General features: G+C 39.8%; 1 protein-coding gene across 2 annotated transcripts in view; it reads right to left on the reverse strand.

The window, feature by feature from the left end:
• LOC146656100 (uncharacterized) overlaps positions 1-15,718 on the reverse strand; it is a 47,131-nt gene extending 31,413 nt beyond the window's left edge. The window contains exons 1-2 of one of the 2 annotated variants that reach the window (XR_014914411.1): positions 15,017-15,718; positions 13,126-14,202 (exon numbers count right to left, since the gene is read on the reverse strand). Coding sequence is in view for 1 of the 2 variants with exons in the window: in XM_085428987.1 (XP_085285113.1) it covers positions 13,137-14,202; positions 15,017-15,241 (1,291 nt within the window). In the remaining variant the exon portion in view is untranslated. The remainder of the gene's footprint in view (positions 1-13,125; positions 14,203-15,016) is intronic. The other variant, XM_085428987.1, reaches the window with a different exon arrangement.
• Positions 15,719-22,187: the final 6,469 nt, after the last annotated feature.

A 22,187-nucleotide genomic window follows, 5' to 3' on the forward strand; every position in this document is an offset into this window, starting at 1 on the left:
GAGCCCAGGTCAGCAGAGCCCAACAAAACTGCTGTGATTTCACTTGATGAAGCACACATACACACAAACAGAGAGAGAGAGAGAGAAAGACACACAGAGAGATTAGCAGAACTAGAAAAACTACAGTCCCTGATAAACAAGTGTAACCTGTGCAAAGTATGATAAACAGCCAACTTGAGCTACATCAGGGGAAAATGTCTAAATTTGTAGTGAAACTGATAAATTTATGGGATATCACACTCAATAGTAATGTTAATCAAGATGAGCCATTGTTGGGGATTGAGTCTGTTTAACTCTGGGACCATTAACAGATGAATAATGACAAAAAGAGGCCTTTCTCATTTCCTAAATCGCCTGCTGTGATGTAAAAGCAACAAATCCTTTTGCTGCAATTTCAGCCAGAAGGATGTAATGAAATATCCAGTAGGTGTACATAAATCACAACAGTTAAGTGATCTTACTCTACCTGCTCCTAGGCTAATAGCTTTGCCTATTTACAGGCAACAGAATTCGAAAAAGTGACAGTGGCAGGAAATAAATTACTGTACTACTTTAGAAAACTAGGCTTCATTGAAAACAACCTTTTGTAAAAATTTCTGAACAAATGATGGAAATCTGAGAAACCTATATTAATTTCAAGGAGATTGTAATGATGGCGACAAACAGAAACAGGAGACGTGTCTGGATAAGAAGAAACAGGGAGAAATTAAGTGGTAATGAGCTATTTTCTCTTTCTTAGTAATATTAAAAAAAATGAAGTTGACAGCTTTCTTTGGGAAGAATGGTCCAGAGACAGCGGACTTCAATGAAGATAGTCTGAATCGTTAAAGTACACTACAAAAAGACATTGAAATTCACAAAACTGATTTTTACAATCTGGACCATAGTCAGTAATGTAATACCAGTGGTTGGGGTTTTTTTTTGTTGCCACTATTATTAAATTAAATTACTAAATCCACCACATATAATTTTTGTAAAATGAAATTCTGTAACCACACATGTACAGCTTTTACAGTAAAGATTTATGTAAGTATGTCTTAAGTCAGGGCAGTAGTTCATGATGAAAAACCACCAGTTCCCAAACAGGAGAGGCCTGATTTAGAAATAGAAATGGACAGAAAAGGATGGGAGGAGAAAGGATGAGCAGATGTAGGATGGAAAAGAGATGCAGTCCCGGCTCCATCTCTCCCTCCTACAGTCAAGATCTCTGAGAGACACAAATTACATTCCAGTTTGACACCAAAACAGGCCAAGTCGACGTTATGCTCTGATGCCTTGCGTCAGAGTAAAAAACACACACACACAGTCACACAAACTGTCTGCAGCACAGTAATTCAATTAGACCAGCACTTGCTAAATAGGCTTATCTGAAGAGCGCAAGCTTGTTACATGACACCCTTAAGCCCCTGTCTCTGTGTGTGTGCGTGCATGCGTGTGTGCATGTGTGTTTGTTTGTGTGTGTAAGACAGAGAGAGACAGAAAAATATAAAAAAGGGCTGAGAAACCACAAAATGTGAACAGATATGAAGTCAAAATCTTCAAAAAATGTATTATTTTAATTATGTAGCAACGGATCACAATCATCTGAAGGTGTTTTACACTGTAAGCGAGATCTTGTAACAAAACCATGAAACGAAACCACACCTGATGTAGTTCTCCCTGTGTATGGCTCGATTCTCCAGCTTCTTCCTAGAGTCATGTTAACTTAATGAGTGAAAGGTGTGAATGTGACTGTGAATGATTGTCTTCTCTTTCAGGCCCGGAACAGACTAATCACCTTTCCAAGGTGCAGCCCGCCTCTCACCCTATGACAGCTCGGACAGGTTTCAGCCAGAAGGTGGCGGAGCACCATTCCAGATCATCTCAGCCCAGCGTTACCCTACTTCTCTTACTAATAATTGTAGTTCTACTACAATATTGAGTGACTATTTGGTTTTGGCATTATAGTTATATATGACTATATACAAGTGATTCAAAACTTTATTACTAATTGTAATTATCTGAATGTTTTTTAAAGGTATACTATGTAATATTTTGAGGCTAAGAGAAAAAAGAGAATGTTGCACTCCACTGTTTGTGGAAGCTGTCTTGTTTCCCTGGAATGGATATCACCATCACCATTCTGTCTCATTTCTGGATTTTTGATTGAACTTTAGTTCAATCAAAAATCCAGAAACACATTACATAAAAGTTATGAATTGATTTGCATATTAGTGAGGAAACTCAGTATTTAATCCCTGCCTCCCACAGATTACAATCAATAATTCTTTAGGAATTTTGTGTACAAAGCACACCTGTCCACAGAATCAGTTTCTTCCATTCCAACCTCTCCACCACCATGAGCAAGACCAAAGAGCTGTCAGAGTACATCAGACAGAAAGAAGACCAGGCTGGAAGAAGCTTTTTGAGAAGTCCATGCTACTCATCTGGTGTTGTCATTAAAGTAAAAAGTAAAGCAAACATATTCTAAGATATTCTAACAGTCTCTGAGTTTCTGTTGTCAGAAACTTGAATTTTTAACTGAAGAATCCAATACTGATGCAAAACAGAATAATCGCCAGTAGTGATCTGAGACCTATAGACCTCACTCTATCTACCAGGAGAACAGTACCTTCAGGACTGTTCAGTATGTGTTAGTTCTAGTACATGATTCAGCTCATGGTTTGTTAGAATGCCAGTATTTTTTCTGCACACTGACATTAGGGTTGGCTGTAACTCAGGAGGTAGAGCAGGTCATCTACTGATCGGAAGGTTGGCAGTTCGATTCCTGGCTCCTCCAGTCTGCATGTCAAGTATCCTTGGGCAAGATACTAACCCCAAGTTGCTCTCCAATGCATCCATCAGCGTATGAATGTGTGTGAATGTATTTAGAAAGCATTATCTATAATGAAAGTGCTTGTGAGATTGGGTGAATGTGGCATGTTGTATAGAGCACTTTGAGTACTCCGGGAGAGTAGAAAAGCGCTCTATAAGAATCAGTCCATTTACATTCTTGGAGAAGCCAGTTTAGAAAGTGATATCTCTATTCTTCCCCCAAAATTTGGAAATCTTCAGATGCTCCTATTACTTAATTCATAATTTTTCTCTTTAATTAGAGAGCTTTTTATGCTTGTACAAATAATTGTGTGTTTATGAAATGGGGATGCATTTAAGGGTTAGTGTTTAATGTTTGCATTGCGTGCACCTGTGGCTTGTGTCTGTGCATGTAGCTACAAGATATATATAGATATAGATAGAGAGAGATAGAGAGAGATAGATATATAGATATATACTTATTTACACACACATCCAAAGTTGTGTGTGTAAATAAGCTTGTGTGTGATTATGTGATATGCAGCTGTGAATGTACCTGTGTGTATTGGTATAGCTGTTTCCATGATTGGGTCTCTGCCACGCATGCTTCATTCAAGATAATAGTTTTTTTTTTAAAAAAGCACAGAAAATCTTCTGATCCCCTTCTGTGCAAGAACAAAGACTTTGTAACTAACCAACCGCCATTAGACCGTACTTTGGGTTCTGGCTATTTACAGAGCCTAATGAGTTTGGCACACTCATTTTTCCCATCTGATTCAGCACAAATATAACCTGAGTTGACAGCCAGACCAGCTGGGCTCAATATAACAGCTCAAACCACTAAACAAAAGGACTAACAGAGACATCCTACATGTGTCTATCTCAAACCAAGCAGATCCTTCAACTTCTTTTCATTTCTTTGGGGAGCAGAAGAGGGAGATAAATCTTGTGACTAGGGCATGTGATGAGTGAAGATTATGTAATGTATATAGTATTGAAAACCCTGTGTTTTAAACATGCTCTGGGCCAGCATGTGATAGCATGATAGAAACATGCATAACACTGCCCCCTGGGTTTTACTGTGCACAACACCGTGAATACTGGATAAGCATGCTCTTATTCTTGCTCATCCTCAAAGTGAGGTACTGCCTTCAGGTTTGGAAAAGTGAGACTCTTGGGCCATTTGGGTCAGCTGGAAAGAGAATTTGGTGTTTGCTCCCTGCAAAAGTTTGCTGACCATGTCAAAGCTGTGGAGGGCACAGTGTAAGGGATCAAAATGGGACCAGGGAGCAATCTGAAAAAGCTGTTACTTGTCCAGCTGTCTGGACAAGCCTGGGAAGAATGGGAACAGGATATTGGCCAAATAAAATCAGGTAAGATTTTTTCTAGGTAATTCTTAGAGCTTTTTGATCATGCCTCATACTCCAGAAAAAACAATTGTATGGTCCCACTAGCTCCAGAAGAGCTTTGTCAGAACTGAGAAAAATAGCACTATTGGATTTCACAATAATAACAAGCTCGCTCAGGAGATAGCAGAAGGAGATAACAGATTTAAATCCTGTGCAATAAACCAGGGGCCAAAATAGAGCTGTGGATGCTGGATGTACATTTTATCATTTCCTAGACAAAAATACTAATACTAATAATTGGTGATTGCAATTTTACTAACATATATTTTCCCCCTTTAGAAGAACTGTAACAGCCCTTTATATCTAGGACTAATCAATGAAATGATAAAGCTAGTTATGCTAAAATAACTTTTCTGTTGTCATTGTAAAGTCGATAGAACTCATTCCATCCACGTTTTGACTGATAAGACAAAAAACCACTGACAATGAGAATTGTGTCACGCTAAATCAATCATGTGGTTGGAACAACACATGTTTGGGCTGCTGCATCTGTGCCATTGAGCTTGCTAGGAGCATGGGCAAGATAAAAGACAAAATAACAACAAAAAACCTTAATGAAAATTTAACAACCCAATGGATGCAGCCCAAGGCTCATAAGACAAGGATCCTTATTTGCTGAAAAGATGGGTCTAAGGAAGTCGGTAGTGTGGAGATATTTTACTACTTAAGGTCTGCCAAGAAATCAAAGCACCATACAAACTGTGTCAAAAACATGTTCCTAGAAAGGCAGGTAATACCAAAATATATTTTTTTCTATCTGAAGCATTGCCAACATGCTTTTTTTCTCATTTTCTGTTTTCTTTTTGGTGCGGCCATGAATAAATTTGAACATTGCACAGTTGATTGTTTAGCTGCAGAATGCAATCCGTGCATAATTCCCAGAAATTTCCTCCCGTACCGTATGACATAAAAAAAACCACAGCGATATCACAAATGCAACAGATTTTTTTTTCATGATTTATGTCATGAATAAAATATTGTGATGTAAACATGACTAAATGTGGAACATGCCAAGCACTGTCAATACTTTCTAGATGCACTGTATATCCCTCAGAATAACAATGAATATTTACTGAAGCACAGCTCTTTTTTCCCCCTTTGAAATAGTGTAATAGGTGCTAAAAGCTCACTGTCCTACCTTAATAAAGATGCCATAACTGCTACAGCCCACATCTGATTTTATATGATTAAATTTAAAATTGTATCATGGCATCTTCTACCCATGCAGTATGAACGAAAATAAAATCACTATCAGTGAATAGTTGCAAATAACATATCTTTAAATGGCATTAAAATATATGACGAACTTTAAACTTGAGTATATTTATACCCAGTTATGGTTGATTGGTTGATTGAATCTTTATTTTGAACATGTTGAAAAAGTACAACAAAATAGAATTAAAAGAGACAAATGAACAAAGAAAAACAAAAGGAAAACGAGCAACCACAACTCCAAATAACGTTCATGTTCAAAAAGGAGCAGGAAGAAGCATAAGCTTATTTAATCCCACCCCTTTTCCATTATCTAGTATCAATAGACTACAGAAATACCTCCTTGTAATTACATTATATGTTATGTGTAATTTTTTTTTTTTTTTTTTACAGTTCATTCAGTGTCATTTGTCATGATAAAGTACTGTATCTAATATCATTTAATGTGTATATCTCTACAATTGACATACCTCAATTACAGTCCCAGTAGACAGCCTGAGGGTCACATTACATAGACACCATATACTGATACCAGCATAGCAGTGCTACTATAAAGGGTGAAAATTACATAGCGCCTAGTCAATTATTTAGTGCACCAAGACTGGAGAGCAGAGAGCATATTGATGTTAATGACCTCAATTTGTAAAGGTGCTGGCCCTTGATGGAACTTGCTTAATGAAGATTTAGACTGGCTGTGTGTAAGTTTGCAACAAGAAGTGAAGAGCTTCAGTTAAGAATTTGTATTATCCAACTGCTATAGTCCAAAGGCATGAAGTAGACAGAAAGGAGACAGCACAAAGGAAGCAGAAGCAGAATGAATGAGCAGTAGAAGAGATAGATGATCTTAAAGAATAAGAGGATAAGAACGTTGCAGTGATCATTTCATGAACCAATCAAAGAAAAAAAAGTAGAATGAATAATAATTCTTTTATAAAATAACCAATGAATTATTTCTACTAATACTAAATAAGTCCAAACATATCCAATTTGTAGTGCAGCAACAACACTTGGATGTCACAAGGAGCTAAAACTCTGGATGTTCTTCTATCATACCACTTGAGGTAGAATGGGCAGCAAGTGCAGGTCCAGCCAACAGTCTGTAGTGACTGAAATATTTGTAAAGAATTATTTAGTTAGCATAGCATCAGTTATTAATTTATATATATATATATATATATATATATATATATATATATATATATATATATATATATATATATATATATATATATACGTACAGATAACACACACCAATTAGTTAAACTGCAGGAATGTCTTAAAGACATAAAGACCTGGATGGCCGCTAACTTTCTGCTTCTTAATTCAGATCAAACTGAGGTTATTGTACTCGGCCCTGAAAAGCTTAGAAATATGGTATCTAAGCAGATTCTTACTCTGGATGGCATTACCTTGGCCTCCAGTAACGCTGTGAGGAACCTTGGAGTCATTTTTGACCAGGACATGTCCTTCAATGCACATATTAAACAAATATGTAAGACTGCGTTCTTCCATTTGCGCAACATCTCTAAAATTAGAAATATCCTGTCTCAGAGTGACGCTGAAAAACTAGTTCATGCATTTATTACTTCCAGGCTGGACTACTGTAATTCATTATTATCAGGATGTCCAAAAAACTCGCTGAAAAGCCTTCAGCTAATCCAAAATGCTGCAGCAAGAGTCCTGACAGGGACTAGAAAGAGAGAGCAGATTTCTCCTGTTTTGGCTTCCCTTCATTGGCTTCCTGTTAAATCCAGAATTGAATTCAAAATCCTGCTCCTCACATACAAGGTCTTAAATAATCAGGCCCCATCTTATCTTAATGACCTTGTAGTACCATATCACCCTATTAGAGCACTTCGCTCTCGCGCTGCAGGCCTACTTGTTGTTCCTAGAGTATTTAAAAGTAGAATGGGAGGGAGAGCCTTCAGTTTCCAGGCCCCTCTTCTGTGGAACCAGCTTCCAGTTTGGATTCAGGAGACAGACACTATCTCTACTTTTAAGATTAGGCTTCAAACTTTCCTTTTTGCTAAAGCATATAGTTAGGGCTGGACCAGGTGACCCTGAATCCTCCCTTAGTTATGCTGCAATAGACGTAGGCTGCCGGGGGATTCCCATGATGCATTGAGTTTTTCCTTTCCAGTCACCTTTCTCGCTCACTGTGTTAACAGACCTCTCTGCATTGAATCATATCTGTTATTAACCTCTGTCTCTCTTCCACAGCATGTCTTTTATCCTGTCTTCTTTCTCTCACCCCAACCGGTCGCAGCAGATGGCCCCGCCCCTCCCTGAGCCTGGTTCTGCCGGAGGTTTCTTCCTGTTAAAAGGGAGTTTTTCCTTCCCACTGTTGCCAAAGTGCTTGCTCATAGGGGGTCATATGATTGTTGGGTTTTTCTCTGTATCTATGAAGCGCCTTGAGGCGACTTATGTTGTGATTTGGCGCTATATAAATAAAATTGAATTGAATTGAATTATGTATATATCAATGTATGTAGGTAACCAAAGTGAGGGTAATTAAAAAAAACTATTTATATGCTTTTAGAGATAAACACCTGAGCACTGATAGTTTGAAGGCCCTGTTGTATCTTATTATTTACACAAATAAATATCTTATTTAGGGCCTAAACATATTTAAAAGCTCATAAAAACTTACACACATCACAGGTGTGCTGAAAGCTTGTGTCTCTTAAATGGGTAGAACAAGATGCCTCTGCCCCACCGCTGTGTTTCATGTATATGTATGAAAATGCTGGATTCGAAAGGCAACAGAAAGTCATTTTGGCACCATTTTTGTGACTTTTTTGGGATGAGGCCAGCTGCATATTTGGTCAGATAATACTTTGTTTGGCTTATTGAAGAGTGTGTTGTTGATTTCTTCACCATAGTGTGTATAATCCAGATTCATTCACTTTAAGCTTCAGCTTCCCTGCAACTCTTCCTGCAACAGCATTTCCCTCTGAATATCTACAAAGAGCATTTAACTTCATTTTAATGCCAAAAAACTCATTAAGTCTCAATTTGGAGCAAATTAAATCTTAATAAACTAAATCAGCATTTCTGTTCCTGCCTCCTGAATTTAGTCTCCTGCAGCTAAAATTTCAGCTATGGTGACATCCGTGTTCTTAGTTAAACCATTTATAACCAGACCGGGTTTCATAGCATCCGACTCATTTTTCAGATCGATTTATTTTTTTAGGTCTATGCATCTTTTTGTTACTTGCTATTCTCTCTGAGAGCTAATAGACAGAAAACTTCTGAGGAGCTTGTGATTTTCTATACTGTAAATTCTACCAAAAGCATATGCTTTGTTCTCTTTCATAGTAGGATGTGTGAAAAGTTGTGCAGCATCTCAGTTTACAGTACAGTACATCCAGCCACTATTGTTTCCTAGTAATAGCTGAGTCAGGCATCCTGTGTCCACCTAAGGTACAAAGCTATTTCCCATGGTCTCAGCTGTAATATAGAGCACTTCCACTCAGCACAGTAGAAATCATTACTGATGCTAGACTACCACAACACAGTATTTATACAGTCATGTTTCAGTAGGAAGGGTCATGTGCACTTTGTAATGTAGTGCTAAATACAAAGACCTAACTGCAACCTTTAATGTTGTCTTACAATGGCAAAGTGATAGTGTGCATCATACTTTTTAACTATTGTTTAAAATAACAGATTGAAAATACACAAATTAAATCAAGAACACTTCATTTTGTTCTACTTATACTAGTGCTGAACTAGTATGTCCTACAGCAGCCATGAGCTTCATTACTGAAGGCTAGAAACAAGGATCTCCCGGGAATATGAGGATTTTTAAGACAGCATTTGCCATTTTTTATGTAAACGAGCCACTGCACAAGCAGACAGACATAGAGCATGATAAGATTTGTCACTCCCCACTGTGTCACGTGTACGTTTGACAAATCACACTTTCCTTATTTATATAGCCCTCATGCATATTTTCAAATTAGTTATGTTCCCTCTTATTTTGAAAGGTCAGTCGCTGCTAAGCCCTGTCCATCACAACTTTTAATCCTGGCAGTGAGAACTGTGTATAAAAATAGATGTCTGTTTGAAACAGTTGTTTAGTTCAACCTTGAGAAATAAAGCTGAAAGACTGTACTTAAGTCACATCTTGATTGTTTGATTTAAATTCTACTACGGTGATGTACAAAATTATAAAAACATGTGCCATTGTAATTCATATACTTGGTGGTATCTGAACTGTCTACCCTGATTTAAAATGTGGCCAATTTCTGGTGTAAGATCGCCGTCTTCTGAACCTATTTTAAGACTGAGCCACTTCAGTATGGTTCTAACCACTTCCTCACTTGCCTCTGCAGTCCCCTCTGGTTCTCCTACTGTGTGTCAAAACCTAATTTCATTTTGGATGTAGGGAGGCAGGTTTGGGCAGGAGATAAACAAAGATTGTGTTATGGCCTAAAAATACATGATTTATTCATGAACTCTATGTTTTTTACAGCACAAGTGATATGCTGTAATATGAGGCAATATTCTTCTTCAGATGTTTTAGAATAAAACAGTCATAGTTTGTGTTGACAGTCTAGCCCAAGAATTCACAACATACAATCCTGTGAAATTAGAAAAATCATGAAAATGGCCTGGGTTGTACAGACATGTAAAAAAGTAATTTAGAGATTAGATAGAGCCAGTTGCTGCAGATCCAATGCATTTGATTAGTTGATCAACAAGTGTGACACCCCTCTGTCAAATCGTTTTGGCAGTTTGATCATCTGGAGTATTCAGGTGTGTGTTAATACTTTCCAGAAGAAGGTCAGACTGTAGTAGACTCCTTGAAATTCCAAAAATCCAGAGACTTGCATCTCAGACCCTAAAATCCTCAGATAGTATGTAAATATTAAAGTTCGTGACAGTGCAATTAGAAAAAGACTGAGGAGAAAGCCTTTTCTCTCTAAAGAGAACATGGCAGCATCACAAAGGTTTGCAAAGTTGCATCTGAAGAAACCACAAGAGTATTCCTTTGGACAGACAACACTAGAGCATTGTGATTTGCTGGTGTGTCCTTGGGATCATTGTTCTGTTGCATGTTCCAGCTTTGGCAAAGCTGTCAGACAGATGGCCTCATATGTGACTCTAGAATACAAAGCTGCTACTACAGAGGAGATCATGCTCCACTCATTGACTGCAGAAGAGCATTATGGAAAAGTTAAAGCTCACTGTGAAAGATTAAACTAGTCACTTCCTGCATTTTAAAACAAAATAAGAAACATTTGAATAAATTATTGTGAAAGTAAAAAAAGTTCATCATCTTGTCTGCATCTGCCTGTAGCCTCTCTCATATCTACCATTTACGCTTTTTCGTCTCAGTCTGCAGCTCTCAACATCCTCAGCTTTGCTCTTCAGACCTTAAACCATCTGATTGTGGTGCTCTGCTCGAGTTTATTCTGCTTGCTCGGATTAGTCGTCCACTCTCTGGATACTCTGCTCAGTTCAGCAACAGTTCCCCCACTGCTCTGCACAGCCAACAACCATGGCTCAATATTCCATTTGCAACTCAAGTCCACGAGCCGCTACGTAATTATAACAGGTGGCTAATGCGGCTAATGAGTAACTGCTAATAGTTAAGGAGCTAAATGTGCATGTGCACCAGCCAGGTTAACATTTTTTATAACTATTTATAAATGAATGTTTTGAAAACATTTATTGACCACTAAAAATCATCCCAAAGTGTAGTTCAATATCATGAATGTTAAATACTTCAACTGTTAGTGAGGGGAGGAGCTGAACGCCCGTCTGTCTGCAGCGGTGCAGCTAGAAGATATCGATCGTTGCAAGTGAACACTGTAATATTGTATGAATTGAGTGATTTAATTTAGTATCAATTAATATGTGAGTATCGATTTTTTGGACCACCCTAGTTGATGTGAGCTTGTTGTGCCGATGCTGTTTTTCACATGCAAAGCCGACACTCAAAAACACAGAGAAACAACTAAACCAAAGAGTCACAAGGGAGGACTTTGGAATATTTAATGGAAGCCAAAATTAAGTCAAGCTTAAAAGCCAAGCCAATGCATTTCAAATCCGCTCAGCTGTTTCAAAGAATGTCATGAGTCCTTTTGCTGTCAAAAATTGAAGGGGCCTGTGCAGTGTGCATGTGGAAAAATTCCACGTGAGCGTTTCAGAAGAGCTGAGCAGCTGTCAGATGTGAGCTAATAAAAATGAATGGGTACAAAGTCACACTTACCTGTGTCCCTGCATGCATACTACACTATATATACATGCATGTTAAACTCTCTTTATTTGTTTCCATGCCTAAATACTGTCTACTCATCCTTCAGCTGTCACTGTGTGCGCATGTGCATCCAAACATGTATGTGCGACTATAATTGTAGGTCTAGCTCATAGGCCACGTCTAAACCTAGCTAAGTCCTCAGCAGTTTCTATGAGTTAACTCAGTCTTGTGTTTCCTTGAACCAAGGTCATCCATTACTGTGACTTTACACTTAAGAGTTTGGGAGTACCACAGCATAGAAAGTCCATGAGCAGTCCATTAGTTTGTATAATCTTTTATACTGAAAGATTATAAAATAATGAGAATTTATCTCTACAAATTCTCACTTCCATTCTCCACTTCCTGAACTGTTTTGATATTGCATCAGTTTTTGGTCAACTGAGTTATTGTTAATAAAAGTATTACATGTGCTTCTTTCTGTTTTTTAATTATATTAGCAACTAAAAGCTTGTTGTTATAAATACAAACTTCCCAGAGAACACTGGCAAATAAGCCATAAGTTAATATTTTTTCATTTAACTTACATTGAAAGGCTCAACTTTTTAATATATGTAAAGATATACAAAAATGAATCTGAATCACAAATAATATAAATGAAAGGTGGAATATGGGAGTAGAAGCCTGGTTGAAAATTATTAAAATGGTCAAGTAAAAAAAAGCATTAGATCAAATAGACTAAGGTGTATTTACATAACAAATCTTCTATATGCCTATTAGGTTTTAACAATCTGAAGGAATACGTTAAAAAATAATATACTGAGATGATGGCAAACAAATACTAAAGCATTGATATCAGCTATGTAGTTCCTTTACATATCTATATTATTGCTAATATATATTGTAATATATCTATATCACTGAAGAACTTCTGCATGGATGCAAACTGCATTTCGTTGCCCTGTACCTGTGCATGTGCAATGACAATAAAGTTTAATTCTATTCTATTCTATTCTTTATCTTGTTGCTTTAATAGGCACACCGCTAACATGGACTCCAAACAGTAAACAGTTTAATAATAATAATGGATTGCATTTTTATATAGTGCTTTTCGGGACCCCTCAAAGCGCTTTACAATACCACTATTCATTCACTCTCACATTCACACACTGGTGGAGGCAGCTACAGTTGTAGCCACAGCTGCCCTGGGGCAGACTGACAGAGGCGAGGCTGCCATATCGCGCCATCGCCCCCTTTATCCTCATTAAGTAAAGAAATGCAATAAATGTATATTGTTGAAAACATTCAAATGTTTGTATGCTTGTTGTGAATGTACGGCTCATGTAATTGATAAAAATATCTCTATTTGGTCATTATTAGTACTTGCTTCCACCATTTTCTAGTTAGATAAAACAATATGTTAGTGCATCTCTCTATAAATGTATAAGTGTTCATTTATGTGTCATAAAATGGTTTATGAATGAAAAAATACAAGATAAGAGTTACCATGTGCCTACCGTTGTACAGACTCTGGTGGTGGGGGGCAATCTCTTCACCCGCTGGTCTCCTGTGACTTCCATCCCTGCCAGGGGAGCCACTACTATACTTCCCCTTGCTGTGCTCCACCCCTGGGCTCTGATGATAGTGATAGTGGTGCCGTATAGACTCTGGACTTCCCACAATCACCCGCCCTTTTCTCAGGTGCTCAGGTGTGCCCATTGCTACCTGCTTGGCTTCAGGACTCCCAGCCCCTGCTGAGTTTACCTGCCGGTGTCGCTGACTCAGATCTGGGCTGGACTTAGCTGAGCCCTTGTCACTGCCTGGAGATGCCTGTCCTGACATCAGTAGCTGTTTCTGTGCTAGTAGGTCAGAGCTGCAGGGTTTGGAGTGGGAGCCACAAGGTAGCCTGGTAGGAGACTTGCTGTGTTTCTCTGGGCTGTGTCCTCGAAAGCTGTGAAGCTCTAGGTTGGTGAGGGAACCTCCACGGGGCCGGCAGGACTGGGGAAAGGTGTGGTACTCCGTGGTGGAGCTGCGCCTCCTCCCGCTGAATTCACAAACATCTCTCTTTTGTCCTGAAGAGCTGCATCTTGAGCCAGATCCAGGGCTTGAATTGGAGCCAAGAGGGGAGGGTTTATGGTGAGGGTTATCTGGGCTGTCTGTGCTCCCTGCGCTGGAGGTGCTGCTTCCATCGCCAACATCCCGCAACAGGCCTGGTGTAGGCATGCCACCGCCCAGCTGAGACAGGCTACTTTGACTGTCAATGGAGCTCCTGCAGCCAGGCCCTCCCTGACCACCACCACTTCCCCCTGTGCTTGCAGCCACAACTGTGGCCCTCTCCTCTTCTAACATGAGGCACACCTCCTTAAGCTCCAGGTTCTCCCGGATCACCTCCATCTGCCGCTGCTCCAGCTCCTTAAGCTTCTGCAAATAGATAGCCACTTCCTTCCTCATCAGGCCAGCGCTGTAGCGACCCAATCGCTGCCATTCCCGCGACACCCGCTTCCCTTTCTGCCGGTCGTCATCCAGGAAGCAGCACAGGTCCCTCAGCTCCTGGTTGTCCTCCTGCAGTTTCTGGTTCACGTCCTGGTTTACACAGAGCACGCGCGCACACACACACACACACACACACACACACACACACACACACACACACACACACACACACACACACACACACACACACACACAGCACAGAAGCACATAGAGAGATTACATAGTCATTCCTGCTATGAATGAAGCTTTGATGAAGAAGATTACGTGTGTGTGTGTGTGTGTGTGTGTGTGTCTCTGTGTGTCTCTCTGTGTCTCTGTGTGTGTGTCTGTGTGTGTGTCTGTGTGTGTCTTTAGCTTCTGGACTATTAGGGAGGCAGGGCAGAATGATGGACAATTTTATCTATTCTTCAACATTTTATTGGTTAAAGGATAAAATGGTTTGTCAAGGACGCAACCAATACGTAACCACTAATGAAACTGGAGCTTCAGTCAATGATAATTGGCAGTATTAGTCTACCAGCTCCACTAACTGATTTTTTAGTGCAGAAAATTTAAAAAAAAAATGCATTACAAAATAGTTTCTCAGAAAACCTGTTCTAAGTTAATATGTTGTTTAGCACATAATAATAAACCATAAAACAGAGGTACAAGGTACAATTTTCCTTTTATTAATGTTTCCAAATTCCTGCATGGAGAAGCAACAGGTTTAATCTGCTTATTTAAAGCTAAATTTGACCTTAAATCTACCCCTGTAACCTGGCCGTATTTCTTCTCATGCAGAGCCCACACTTGTTTCAGTCAGTAGGCTGTCTACACATAGTCTACACATTGGAAGAAACCCCACACGGGCCCTGGCACAGCCTGGCTCCCCGGGATCCCCTTCATCAGCACCACCCGACCTCACCTTCAAACTCCGTATCTCGTTCAGGTGTTGTTGGAGTCTCCGGTTCACCTCCCGCATCAGATTGCCGTGCTCCACGATGACGCCCCTTTTTTCTGCTTCTGCCCTCCGCAGCCGCCTCACCAGCTCCTCTTTACCCCACTTCAGCAGCTCCTCATCGGGTATTTTGGAGATGTCCTCTGCTGGTCTCTCTGCGCTTTTGGACTGCTGCTGTGCGCTTTTCTCCATCCCTTTAAACTCCGGTGAAGGTAGACCGGGAGGTAAAACAAAGTGTTGTGTCTGATGAATTTTAGAGCAACCAAATCGAAGCTTTCAAATGCACAACTCTGGTCCAAACGTAACTCGGGTTCCCCCCACCCACCCTTCTTATATCTGTGGAATCACATCGCTGTCATTGCGCCTCTTTCCCACGCCCATGCTGCAGCTCTGATATCCACCCGGTGCTCTGCTGCTATATCACTGTCGTTAGAGCATCGTTCCGCATCCTGCTGCGTCTCTGGTTAAGCCCTTGGCCGGCTTGGCGGGGCGGTTTCTCTCCAGGTGCATGCCGACCGCTTTGCGCACTCCCGCTGCTGAGCGCGCACTACCTCAGTCCGACCGCCGGGCGGAGGGCGGAAAAAAGAGGAGGATGATAAGAAGGGGGGCTCCAAGGAGAGGTTGCAGGTGCATAGCCGAAGAGCCAGGATGATAAGGTGTGATAGTGTGGAGAGCCTCTCTCGTTCTACCATCACTCGCTTACTCGCTCTCTCCTTGTGCCTCTTGGTTTGTTACGCCATCTGCTGGAGTTAGATGTGAACAGTGCTGCACTCTGATTGTTCAAAGTGACGGGCTGCTTCTATTTTTAGGTTCGTTTATAATCAGGGCAGATAGCACTGATCATGGTTTGCTCTGATATTTATGGAAGCGTGACCTCTCTTCTTAAGGATAGCAATCACTAAAAGGGGAAGAGTCAATCCTCATTTCCAAAAAGTGTCACTGCCAGATTGTAAGCTAAAAATACAACTCCCAGGAGCATTTCCAGGATTTTTATAAATGAGATGATACCAAAACCGGTCAGGAGAGGGCCAAGGAAAATAGAAAAAATCTATATAAATAAATACAGTAAAAAGAACGCACACCCTCTTTCATTTCCAAGGTATTACATATCAGGAGATAATAAAACATAGTGTCATGTGTATTAATTAATCTAACCTCAGATGAATAACAAAACACGATATTTTACACAATGTCATTATTTATTTGACAAAAATTAAACTAAAATGCAGAAGCAGCATGTATTTACACATGATTACTGTGACACTATATCTATGAAGAAATACACTCATGTAGAGAGGTCTGGTATGTTTTAGGTGTTTTGTTTTTGCTTGAGGCCTCCCAGCTGAGACAGGTGAAAGTCTGACGTGGAACAGAAATAAAGATTAGCTGTTTGATAGTGACAGATTGATGCTGTTTTGATTTATTATTATTAAGAAGAATAAGAAGAATGAAAGGCACTCATGGACAGGCATTTAAAAATCACAGTATGGATAAAATAAAAGTTGGAAACACTATAGATATCACGTGACTATGGCTTTTTGAGGTTTTGGTGTATTTCACCCCAGTTTCAACAGATGGCTTACCGCTGCTTCTAGGTTTGATTGAGAGAGTGTAGAAAAAACCTGATGACACTGCAAACTCTGACAGAGCTTAAGAGTCAGCAGCATCACTACGAGTTTAAGTGGCAACAACAACAATGCACTCAGACAATTTGTGGGAACTTTTTGACAGTGTAAACCACAAGACCCACAGTGCAACTGCTGATGGTGCTGTAGTGGACAAAAAATATCTCACTAATACATTTGTTCCAAGGGCACATGAGCCAATCATGTGTTGCCTTTACATTTTTGCAAATAATACCTATGGATAACCATAAGGGTCACACTATGATTAGATATTTTTTGCATGTGGAGTAGTTATTCATTAAGAAAGGAAGCACTCTCCACCCAAAACAGTTGAAAAAAATATTATTTTCATATAAAAATCTTTATATCCATTGCTACTCAATTTCCCCATATTCTTTTTCCATGAGCATGGTGTTCATTTACTACTTTCTATTGTTGACTAAACATCTTTCATAAAGATTATAGCTCTATACTTAGCCTATCCACAAAGTAGGTGACATTTATCCATCCATCGATCCATTCGCTACCGCTTATCCTTTTCAGGGTCGCGGGGGGTGCTGGAGCCAATCCCAGCTGTCATAGGGCGAGAGGCGGGGTACACCCTGGACAGGTCGCCAGTCTGTCGCAGGGCTAACACACAAGGACAGACAACCATTCACACTCACATTCACACCTAGTGGCAATTTGGATTATCCAATTAACCTATCCCCACAAGTTGCATGTCTTTGGACTGTGGGAGGAAGCCGGAGTACCCGGAGAGAACCCACGCAAACACAGGGAGAACATGCAAACTCCACACAGAAAGTCCCCGGCCTGATGGTGGAATTGAACTCAGGACCTTCTTGCTGTGCAGCAACAGTGCTAACCACCGTGCCACCGTGCTGCCCTTTTCAGTGAAAGATTATTTCTTAATTTTAGTTTCTGGACAAAAGAGTGCCCAGGCATCCCGAATGACTTTTAAAAGGTTCAAAGAACATGGCAACATGGCTTAGATTTGCAAAACTGCATCTGAAATTAAACAAAACACAACCAAAGACTTACTGAACAATCTCTTTTGGGCCCACCAAAGTAGAGATGCTTGGTCATAATGCATAGCATCACATATAGTTAAAACCAAACATAGCGTATCAGCACAAACAGCTCATACTAACTGTCAAACATGATGATGAAAAGATGATGATGGTTTGACTTATATTACAACCTCAGAACCTGGCCACCTTCCACTCATTGACCACAATGTGGACCGAAGTGTTCTAGAGTCACATGTGAGGCCATCTGTCTGACAGCTAGAGGTTAGGTCAAAGGTGGGCCAGTGATCCCAAGCACAGCAGCAAATCAGCAGCAGAACAGCTGAAAAAGAAAAGAATCAAATTGTTATAATGGCCCAGTCAAAGTTCAGAGCATAGGGTTAGGGTTAGGCTGACCTGCCACAGCATTTCATTCGAATGAAATGCTGTGGCAGGTCCTAAAGAGAGTTGTACATAAACAAACCCTGGCGGACCTCAATGAACTGAAGCAATGAGAAGAGGAGGCCACAATTCCTCCATAATAATGTGAAAGATATGTATGAGAAGTCATACTGAAAAGCTCACTTCAAGTTATTGTCGCTCAAAATAGTGCTGCAAGCTATTGAATCTGTGTAGGTAGTTTGATTGATTCTGCATTTTGTCTTAGTTTCTGTTAACATGGCGTAATTTTAACGCCTGTTAAACAATAGATTATTAGGACTTGATGTGTGACGTGAAACGTAAAAGAGGGCAGGCATTCTTTCTAAACCAGTGGAAAATTAACTAAAAATTTAGTGAATCCTAATGACTGTAACCAATGTTCCCTCTAAGCTGCGGGTGTGCGCAATTGCACACTGCGTTGCGTACAAAAAAAAAATCTAACCTGAATTGAAATTAACATTAACACTTTAACAATTCTGTTTTGCAGTGTTAGTCAGTAAGTGACTGGCTGCTGTATGGGATTAGAACGATGTTGCCTTATCCCATAGTCCAGCCAATAATGCGATTCATCAGCGCAAAGCACAGGGCTCGCGTGCGGAGTGAAGCGGAAAAAAAGTGCGAGAGAGAGGGTGAGAGAAAGAAAGAAACCCAGGGCTCGCGTCGTTCACTTCAAAGAGTCGGCTCAGTTTCATTCGCGACCGACACATCACTACTATGAAGAACACCTCAGGCTGTCAGGTTAAAACAGTCGGTCGTGTTTTCGTAACGTAAACGCTAGCCCTCCTCTCACAGCCTACGCTCCATCTGCTATTCCCGAACAGAGATACGCAAGTTTCTCCGTGACTCCAGTCAAAGCTGCTATGATGACGTTACACCCCAATTTAACATCACCGTGGTAGAAATTAGAATCAAACTTATGGGAAACGAGACCCCTTGGACATAAATCAGCGTGATGAGAACTATTGATAACAAAGGAAGAATCTTTGGAAAAACATGATCTGAGGAGAATTAATTTATTTTAGTCTGACCCTTGTCCCATCCGCTAACATGTAGGAGGCGGGGTTTATGACCTGTACTACAGCCAGACACCAGGGGGCGATAGAGACGTTTTGGCTTCATTTTTGGGGAGCTGTCGCGTCGTCCATATTTTCTACAGTCGCTGGGGGTCACACATTGAAACAGACTGACGTGCAGAGGTACAAGGCAGCCCAGACAGAGAATGTTGCTTTTAGACTTTGCGACTCATTTTATTTCTCTATCTGATAAGAAAACTATTCAATCAGATAGTTATTTGTAGTGAATGAAATACGGTTACAGTTTCAAGAGGTTTTAAGCACCAAATCTGAAATCCAATACTACAATATTATAATCCAAGATTTTTCAAGCATTTCAAGCACCCGTACGAAACCTGGATATGAAGTTGATGATTGCTAAAATAAAATAGAACGTTTTAATCAATTTCTTGTTTGCTCCTAAATCTATCTATATATATATATATATATATATATATATATATATATATATATATATATACATATAATTCATAATTCATGTGCTTTACACCACTCAGGTCTGATTTTCCTCTGCAGAAATACACATTTCCAAAATCAAAAACTGAAAAGAACTGAAAACATATTTTGATTGAGGAAGCACTTGTTTTTACTAAACCATTTAACCCATGTATTTTCTCAGATGGTTGCGATATTATGTCATATCCATATCACAACAGACAACATATGCTCAAGTGATGAGTTTTCTTAGTTATATTTTGTAGGGTCTTAAACCTACACTGTGAAGTGCTTTGGCATTCATTTTGTTGGCACCATACAAATAAACTGAATTGAAATGAATAGAACATCAAGCCCCACACTTCTGCCTCTATATACACTTATCCAAAATACTGGCTCACACCACCAAATCAATGTACAAAGCAGGGTCTACAAGGACATGGAGGAGCAGGACCTGCACTGAACCCTGATCTTGCTTTGTGGACCGAGTTCATTGATTTGTAGGGTGAGCTAATGCATGTGACAATAAAAGTGTAAGTACCTGAAATAAATTTTAAGAAACGGGTAAAAGAAGGGGGAAAAAATCAAAACTGTTGCACTCATAAAACCTATTGGACAGAGACAGCTTCTTGCAAGGTGGCAAAAGAGCTTGTCTTCATTGTTGTTCGCCTCGTGTAAATGTCCAGAAAGCATGGGCCATGGATCATCTGTGGAGACACAGGTAACAATACATTCTTCACTTAAATTATGCAAGAAATTTACTATAAATGGCAACAACAGTTACCTAATTTGAAGTTTTCCACTCAAATTCAGTAAGCCGCTGGAGGAAAGTTGTGACATGAGGGTTAATGTGAACAACCTTTCGCTTCACAGTGGTCCCAGTCTTTCTGCCTGGTTTCAGTCATTATGCAAATGTACTGTTTATAAGATTGGGGAAACCTGCAGTCAGCTGAGACTGAAGAAGTCACTTGGATGAGTGACGAAAAGTTTCTCCCACAAAATGCTACGTCCAGATGAACAGAATCAACTTTTTGGAGACATGAGGGTTAATGTGAACAACCTTTCGCTTCACAGTGGTCCCAGTCTTTCTGCTTGTCCCAACCTTGGAGGTACATTTGGTTCCCTCTTCAGGGTTTATCCTTACAAAAACCCTTAAAGCATGCCACAATAAATAGTAACATACAGTAACATTGAGTTGTGATGTGAAAAAAATGACCTACTTAGGGATAATTTATTCATCATCTGTCACAATTAGCTAACTGTTAAAACATACCTCTGAATTAGTTCCAATGTTGCACATGCTGACTCCTGGTATTCCAGGTTCAATACATAGAATGAACCAAAGAAGACTGACATTGCATCAGCAAAGGTGTTCTCTTTGTCCAGCTCAACAATTACACGCCCCTCTGCACTCACCATCCAGCAGGTGGCGGTCATTAAACTTTGTCTTTAAATGTACAGGGGCAACATTGTCATTATGTAACACAAAATAATTTCAATACTTCACTTCTTCACACTGTCTAGATAATCATAAAGGAAATAGCTACGTACAGTTAATTATTAATGGCCTTATGTAGTCCGTGTTAACATATTATTATTGTACATAATTGGGAATTATTCTGCACATTAAACACACCTAACAAAGAGTCAGCCCAGTTAAATTACTGGAGTTCCATCAACTGTATGGTTATTTTGGAGTTTATAGTTTGTGGTGCTGTTAAACTTTACAGTATTGACTTCAGTATTTCTGCTGTTAGTGTAGCTAGACTACCATGTTGATCAGTAATATGTAATGTGAAATTTGATATTGTTACTTTGCTGGATTCACCGAAACACATATCCAACAACCTTGGTTTATAAAGGAAATTACAGAAATGTGAGCTAAATAAACAGAGACTGGATACCTGTCTCCATGAAAAACTCCTGTGCCAAACAGAAGTTGTAATATGGTCTAATCAGCTCTATTTCATAAATGATTTCTTACCAAGCATAATCAGCCTTGGGTTGATTGCCAGGTTGCTCTTGGCTTCAAGGGACATCCTGGTTTCCTGCCAGATAAAGGACCAAGACATTTTATGTAATGAAAAAAAAAAACAGGACAGCAAGCAACAGCATTAAACCTAGAGCTGTATTAAAGAAGCTTACATCTGCTAAGACAAAGAGAGAGTCTTCATTTTCCTTGTAATACTTCATCATGAGAAGTATGGCTGCTGTGCCAACCTTGTTGTTGGTCAAAACTTCCTCACTTTCTATCTGCTGGAGAAGTGTCCTTATACCAAGGTTTCATTTGAGCTTCTGGCTGGAGAAATAGTTAACAATCCTTCTGCCTTTGGTTATGAGGGCCCGACTTAAGCGCTCACTGATATCAATACCTGTGAGTTTCTGAAAGTGGTTTGAAAGACCTTTCCGAGTAAACAAGAATGGCCACTGCTCCTGAATTTCAGCTACTGAAAGTGAGGGACAACTGTTAATAAGCTGCCGCTGAGAAATATATGTGAGGCACATGAAGTCATCCACATCAGGTCTCTCCACAGCTCCAGGTCCTTGTGAATTAAAA

Source organism: Rhamphochromis longiceps, linkage group LG13 (genome assembly GCF_057381845.1).
Source record: "Rhamphochromis longiceps isolate RC_006_pf linkage group LG13, R_longiceps_female_GT1.1, whole genome shotgun sequence".
Taxonomy (NCBI): domain Eukaryota; kingdom Metazoa; phylum Chordata; class Actinopteri; order Cichliformes; family Cichlidae; genus Rhamphochromis; species Rhamphochromis longiceps.